The following is a 7758-nucleotide window of genomic DNA, read 5'->3' as shown; positions in this document are numbered from 1 at the left end:
TTGTAACTTGTAAGTTTTACGTCCCCATTTCAAGATTTGTATAGTTGTGATTGTCTACTATAATGTCCTAGGAGAGTAACAATCACCAATCCTGAGTAGAGTTCTATTTGATCTTGGATATGGTGCTTCATCATAATACATGGCTGAATAAGGTACCAGTGGTACGACGAATGCTAGCTGGCCACTTGCTGATATTCATGGAGTCATAGAAGCATTTTCAAGGCTCTTTTATTGCACTAAAACAGTCTAACAACTTTAAATTTGGCAACTTTTATTTTAATATTCTTCGAACTACTTAGTTTACTCAGTATGACTGCTAGAAAATATGAAGTCTACTGCTTATGAGCTAGATACTCCTAGTATATGAATAAAAATCCTCCTATTTTAACTTTGAATCATTTTAGTACTTCTGAATCAGTTTAGTTATATACTACTACTGTTATGAATAGACATTAATACTATATAGACTACGAAATTTGCTTTTACTCCTTCATTCAGGATAAACAGTGATACATGCAGGAAGTTTTACCTAATTACCTTTTATGTTTGAATGGACTACTCCACCCTTCTTCCATTGCAGGTAATACTACTCCAAATTCCACTACATGATTGATAATGTTAAGACTATAACAGTATTGTGTGCAGGTAACATGAAGTACTAATTTTCATTAAAAATCGCGCAAGAATTTGTTTACTCCTGCTGTAATTCAATTCGCATGAGGGATTCACATCTTTAAGGTGCCAACATGAAAGGTATTATTGTCTACAATATGATTTCATTAGTGGCATTTACAACAAAAGAAAATATCAGTACAAACCTGGTGGAAGGCCTCTAGTATTATCCCTCTATACTCGACAGAGTTCATCGAAATGTAACACTTCAATAGATACCGGAGATCATTAGGCTCTTTTATACGGTTTGCTAGTATAACTTCCACCATTGAGCGCCTAAAATCTTCCCTTGGATCATGAGATGATTTCTCCATAGCAAGCATCAGAAGCAACTTTCTGTTGCTGCTGCTGCTACTGCTACTGCTATTGCTAGTTGTTACATTTTTTACTACCTTCTTTTGCTTCCTTTTTCTTGCCTCCATTAATCTTCTTGCTTTTTCTTCCTCGTTTTCCTTAATCATTTGATCTAATCTCTCTTGAACCATGTGATGCGCGAGGCTTGAGATTGATGCGTGCCTGTCTGACGATCCAGAGCTTTCGCCTCCTTCTGTTGATGTTCTGCAGTTAGTACAGCATAAAGCCCTGCAACCTCCTGTACCCTTAAACTTGTTGCTCCTCCTACCTTGCATTTTATTGTGAGACAACACTCTTATGTTTCTAAGTAGAGTATGATGCTAATTACATAATTAGTGACTTAATTAGCAATATATGGCAAGTGGGGTCTGGCTAATTATGATTATGGTCTGAATTCTGATTCTCAGGATATTGAGGAGTATCAGGAGGGCATACAGGAAACATTGAATATTTTTATTTGCATGACTATATTATTGCACATTTGGGTATTATTTAATGATGTGATTATGATGTCTTGTTTACCTTTTAATGTGATTATCTGAACCTTTGTACCTTTACATTAGTTGGCACTTTGCTGGAAAAATTTTTGATCTATTCCTACTAGAACAGGGGACCATGTTTTAGTTTTCATCTTAGTAGGCTTGTAATGCTAAATATGATGGTTAAAGGTTAGGTTTGATTTACTTTACATGTCAATTTGCCATGCTTCTTTAGTTTAATCTTGTTTTAGGTGATTGAATATAGGTGCTTGTGTATGTACTTATCATGACTGGTACATTGTTTTGTGTGCTCGTTATGATAGATGACCAATATAGAATTGCTAGTCGTTAAAGGGTTCACTACAAAATAAAATCTCTAATGATTTATTCTCGATCTTCAACTTATTTTCCTTCTTTCTATCAAACTTACTTTTCCTAAACAACAAACACAACGATGATGAAGGCTAATTTTGGATCAAGACTTTCTCATTTTGAGACACTTCGACATATTAAGTGTGTTCATTGTCCGTACGTGAGTAATCTTCTATGCTTGTTAGAGTAAGTTAAACCTAGGTGTTATATGATAGTAATAATTAGCATTCGCGGTTTAATTATTCCTTAATGAAGAATTGATAATGAACCACCAACTTTGGATCAAATAGTAATCTCCCATGCTCTATCTATTATTGGCTTACCTACAAAACTTTTTGTAGGTCATCAAATAGAGCACAATGTATGCAAAAGGGTGGGGGAGAGGGTGGTAGGATAGGCTTAAGAGGTTGCAGATTCATTGAAACAAGGCTTTTGCTTCTTGTTTTAGGAAACTTGAAACTCATCACATGCATATAAAGCACTTGATATATATTAGCAACAAGTCCTGTCAATAATTATCTAACTTTATCATAATCAGGATGGATTCAGGTATTGAGAAAAAACCAAAAATGAAATAAAAAGGATAAATAATCATTTTTCTTAGTATAAGCACCTGAAATTTTGAAGGCCAGGAGTAGGTGCAGATTCAATGAAACAGGACTTCCTTATTTGATTAATTTGTTGAAACATAATCTAAGCAAAACTTTTCCTTAGAATTAACCTATAAATGATAGTGTTCTCTTCGCTTGAATTTCACTTATTTTACCTGAATTTATTAGCATTAAACTTATATTATTGAAATTTATTTATTATACACTTGTTTTATTTGGACTCGGATTCATCTTACTTGAACTTATTGGCTATGAACTAAACTTTGAACTCATATACTAAATATTTGAACTTACTACTTGTATTTGACATGCAATAATGAATAATGAACTCTAAACTTATTAGCGGTGAACGACTTACATTATCCATATTCATTAGACTCAAAATAAGTGAAAATAAGATGTGGACATTATAACCAAAGCTAATAATACTTAAGCCTTACCTGAAATTAAAATAATTATTTTAATTAATTAAAATAATTAAATTAATTATGAGAAATCTGACAAAAGAAGAAAAAACAGCTTGTAAATATGTGCTTTATGTGTTCTGGACAGCAAAAAAAAAAAAAAAAAAGAGTAGTGGATAATAAAGCCTTATTTTTTTGGGTTAAATATAAGTATAGTAGTTATAGACTTAGACTTCAGTCTATTGCACAAGAAGAAGAAATTCATGCAATTACAATGTACTTGGCATGTGATGTAATTAGTAAAGCCCTGATATCCCTCCTTTTTTGTTTGATTTGGTTCCCTAATTGAACATCATCTTTCCATAATTATTAACAATATTATCATAATCATCACCATCAGTGTAAGGTAGAGTGTCCTTCATTAGGTACTCTACCTTCAATCTTTATTGGTTGATAGGATAAACCAGGTCTGCACGTCACACATATATGTAATATGTTTAAAGATTGTTTATTCCTCATTCAGAAGCCCAGTGAAACGTGTAGGATGTTACCTAGTTTAGTTGATACAGTTTTAAAAATGAAACAGGAGTAATAAAGAATCATTTAAGTTGGGGGATTGTATCCCAATTTTACAATTTCAACAATCCCCAAAATATATACAGCTAGTAATTTAACATGCTGATCATCATCCCCTATAGATGAATTTCACTAGATTAAATTAAAGGTTTAGTAGAATGGACGACAAGATTAGTAGTATAAGAGTCCAACCATTGATCTGCTTCAATGTATGTCATGGTAAGAAAAGGAGCCACTACAGTTTCATTAAGCTTTTGCTCGTAAGACACCCTTGCACTCAAACTCGCGCCTGGTCCCGAACACATATATTCCCCATAGAACACCGTTCTGCAACAAAACATTTTTCCGTTATATTGATAGCTAGTGTCAGGGCATGTTCTCTTCAGCTAATTAATTTCAATTCAGTTCAGTTCAACTTCAATCATTTCAGTTCAGTTCAGTTTCTAATTTCCTTCTCTCATAAACAATTCATTTTATTTCAATTCAGTTCAATTCAGCTCCAATCAGTTCAATTCAATTCAGTAAAGCAGAGCAGGCCCTTAGTCTAATGTTAAACTTGTTACAGTACGTAAGTAGTTGTTTCCAAAAGTAGCTAACAATAATTCAATTAAGTTGTCTTCACTAAAATCATACGAGTATTATATAAGCGAAAGAGATTGTCAATTTAAAAAATTTCTTACTCGTCGTTGTTGGGGTTGTTCAAGTCATTCCAACCCTCAGGGGCAATAATATCAGACATGGTGGTGTAAGCAAAAAGTACACGTGAAAATGAGCGCCATGCACGTCCAAGCCATATTCTTCCTGTGCCTCCAATGCTACAATTGTAGAATACAAACCCCGAATTTTCGTCTTGTGAAGCTCTTCCACTTGCCGTTACTACTCCGTTTATGTTTTTTTGGCCTGGTGGAACCGGGCTTGCTATGGAGATCATTGCACAATTCTGAATAAATCAATAATTTTGAACGTAAATCATTAAATACATTCTGTGTGTAAATTAGACATCTGTGAGTCGGTGCTCATATATATTAGGAAAATAATTACAGAATTTAATTTACATACTACATCCGATTCTGAAATTCCAACTCACTTTCTATTCATGTGGTCAAAATAATTTTGACCGCGATTTTTGACTTGTATAAATGGAAAAGAAAAAAAAAAAAAAATAGCATGGGGATCTTATTAGATTGGCTATGTGTAAATTTATAATATATCAATTTTTTATTATTTTCACTTATACATAGTTGAAGATATTAATGGTCAAAGATGAATGTTGGAAACTGTGCAAATATCGAACTTTTAGGAACTAACATAGGGAGTATTTTTTCTTATTGTGCATGTACATCAAGTTGTAGTTGGTTTTTTCTTATTGTGCATGTACATCGAGTTGTAGCTGGTGTCTTTAAGCGATAAGGTGGGATTGAGTAAGTTGAAAGAGAATTATTTGGAAAAATAGTAGGTAGTGTTAGTAATAATACTATAATAGGTAGGATGATTATTAGCAATTTATACTGTTCTAATCACATAAACATTACCTCGTAGAATGATCTTCCATTGCCAAAGATGAAATCAATGGAACCTTGGATGTAACAATCTTTAAAGTAATGGCGGCCTCGATCATCATGAAGTGTGTCTTGTGCACCAAAAAAACCGCAACCCCAGAAGGCGGCTTGATCTCCTCCGACTCTAATAGCCACAGCTTGTGCTCCTACAGCACCGGGAGCAGGTATTGGTGCAACATTCTATACAATAAAACAACTTGGTGTTAAACCCATTTACACTATTAATATTGTAGCATAAGTCAAGGGTTGAGTATATTATATATTTCTATAGTCTTACCATGAAACTAATGTTCTTAGCAATGAAGTTTGATGCAAAAACTTGAACTGAGCCACTAGAGAATGTGCCATGTGCGGAAGAAGCAGTATCATTCCATACAATGGCGGTCGAGGTGTACCCTTGCCCTTGGAAGGTGATGTTTGGTTTGTTTCTCGGAACCGTCACCTTTTCGCTGATCATTGTTCAATAACAACCCGTCAACACGATAATATCTCCGTTTCAAAATAATTAAGTGTAATTTAGTTTAGCTGATCTACATACCAATATTGATAACTCAACTATCATCTCCCTCCAATTTTATAAATAAATATTCCAATTTGACTTTTGCATTACTCACGTGTACCACTTATAATTAAACATACGAGTAGTGGTATAAGTATTTGTTAGACTCTAGTCTTCTCAATGTATAGTTTCTAAATAACAGCTTTTCATACTTTTACTTATTGCTAATTAAAGATATTATTTTGGTCGAAGTAACGCATTCACAAATATGTCGGTCAAATTAGGATACTTATCAAGGATAACAAAACTTTAAAAATGTTGTTATGTGTTGCACCAATTCAAGTAACCACAAGTTGTATGATAATATTGATGATAAAATACTTTGAAAAACATTAACTTACTAGTATAAGCCTGAGTTAATCCATATAATGGTTCTTTTTTGGCTAAGAAGAGGGGCATCATCAACAGCAGATTGAACCGTTGTGTAGTTACAACATCCTTTAGTGTCAACACATAAAATTGATGTAGTATCCGTATTTGGAGGAGGAAAATCTGGTGGAAAATCATCACAAATATTAACAGTCACATTTTGATTATGATCTTTGTGATGATGATGATGATTATTGTTATCGTTATGGTGATGACCATGGTGTCCATGATGATGGTTATGATGGCTTAATTTCAAGCTAGGGTTGTATTTTTCGACGTGTTTGAAGGATGGTAGCAAGGGAGAATTAGTAAGGTAATTAGTCGTCGTTAAGGATAAACCTACGGAAATTAACAAGACAAATGATGCATATTTGAGAGCGATCATTTTTGTGATAATGTACGGAGAAGAAAGAAAATAATTTTGAAAATTGTACGTGATGGTATGCATTAATATTGATGGAAAATTTAGGATAAAGTTTACTATAATGAGATGCACTTGAAGTGTAAGCATTTTATGACATGCCTTGCAAATTACCCATGCATCCAATCTTATATACGTGATGGAATTTCTAAGTTACATACCAAACCTATAAGCTAAAATTAATAACTCTTTGTTCCACTAATCAACACAATTATTAACTAAAATTCTCAATGACCCTAAGCTAATTATTTAATAAGTGTTATATACAATTTTCTTGGGACAATTTAGTCATACTCTTCATGCTTCTTGGAAATCAAATTAGTTGGGGAGAAGCTTGGTCATATGTTTGATTGCTTAAAAATCGTGAAATCAACTTCAAAACCAATTTTTTTTTAGTTCACTTCATGTTATTATCAAAGTCCCAATATTCTAACAAAAAAATATACAAGTAAAATATATTATCATTGTTCCAATAAGATAAGATAGGAACCCCGCTCTCAAGCTAGGAATAAACATTATTTGCTTCTCTGATGTATTTACTTCTCTACAAATGAGGCAAGTTTTCTGATTTTCGAACTTTTGTAGAAGTAGCTTAATGTAATTAATGAAATTTTGAATCTTTCACAGGGTATTATATTCCAAAAGCCTTTAATTGAGTTACCACTATTAGATTATCACCCGGGCTTATTTTAATTAATTACAAATTCATGCATGCGTTTCCAAGACATTTATAATAGACTAAACCCAACGATTCTCTTGACATACTTAAACATCTAATGTGTAATTATGGTCCCATGGAATTGAATATATAGCTAGGTTATTTACTAAAGTTAGAAGTATATATATATGGACTAGCTAGGGACTAGGGAGGGTCCCCGAAGAGAGAAAGACCAACGCTTAATTGGATAGCAAAGTCGAAGGGATAGGAAAGAGTGAAAATTGTAAGGTACAGCCGACTGTACCATGCTTGGTACAGACAAAAAACGCGGAATGAACATGTATCTGTTTTGTAAAGAACATACAACTGTTTTGTAAAGAACATATAGTTATTTTGTAAAGAACATCCTTTTTTTTTTTTTTTTTTTAAATCTAAAGAACATTTGTAATATTAATAAAAAAAACATGATAATATTATGTAATGAACATTATTTATATATACCCACCATAATTTGAAGACAAAATTTAAAAAACATTAAACAATAAGCAATGAGTATTATGTCACAAATAAAAGCACATTATACTGATAATCAAAGAACATGAATAGATGTTCTTTTCACTCTGTGGTGTAAATAAGTTCCTTTTCACTCTGGGTATATGTTCATTGCATTTCAATAGTATGTTCTATTCACTCTAGATATATGTTCATTGCATTTTAATAGTAT

The 7758-nt window shown here is 32.8% G+C and overlaps 1 protein-coding gene across 1 annotated transcript; it reads right to left on the bottom strand.

Moving 5' to 3' along the window:
- Nucleotides 1-3331: 3331 nt before the first annotated feature.
- LOC145579598 (putative pectinesterase 8) lies at nucleotides 3332-6344 on the bottom strand. The gene is made up of 5 exons (XM_081636833.1): nucleotides 5928-6344; nucleotides 5305-5476; nucleotides 5001-5207; nucleotides 4149-4408; nucleotides 3332-3795 (listed from the first exon to the last, which is right to left on the bottom strand). Exons 1-5 carry the CDS (start codon nucleotides 6338-6340, stop codon nucleotides 3606-3608), a joined length of 1242 nt encoding a protein of 413 aa, XP_081492959.1. The 5' UTR covers nucleotides 6341-6344; the 3' UTR covers nucleotides 3332-3605.
- Between the last annotated feature and the right edge of the window lie 1414 nt (nucleotides 6345-7758).

Source organism: Chenopodium album, chromosome 14 (genome assembly GCF_948465745.1).
Source record: "Chenopodium album chromosome 14, dcCheAlbu1.1, whole genome shotgun sequence".
In the NCBI taxonomy this organism is placed as follows: Eukaryota; Viridiplantae; Streptophyta; class Magnoliopsida; order Caryophyllales; family Amaranthaceae; genus Chenopodium; species Chenopodium album.
Note: the sequence above shows the minus strand (reverse complement) of the source record. Positions and strands in the feature narration are given on the sequence as shown.

Excerpts from the sequence above, each read along its gene's own strand:
- LOC145579598 (XM_081636833.1), bottom strand. The coding sequence starts at position 6,340 with ATGATCGCTCTCAAATATGCATCATTTGTCTTGTTAATTTCCGTAGGT. Across the intron at positions 5,477-5,927 it reads ATTAACTCAGGCTTATACTA|CGAAAAGGTGACGGTTCCGA; the intron begins GTAAGTTAATGT and ends AACAATGATCAG. Across the intron at positions 4,409-5,000 it reads ATGGAAGATCATTCTACGAG|AATTGTGCAATGATCTCCAT; the intron begins GTAATGTTTATG and ends TGATTTATTCAG.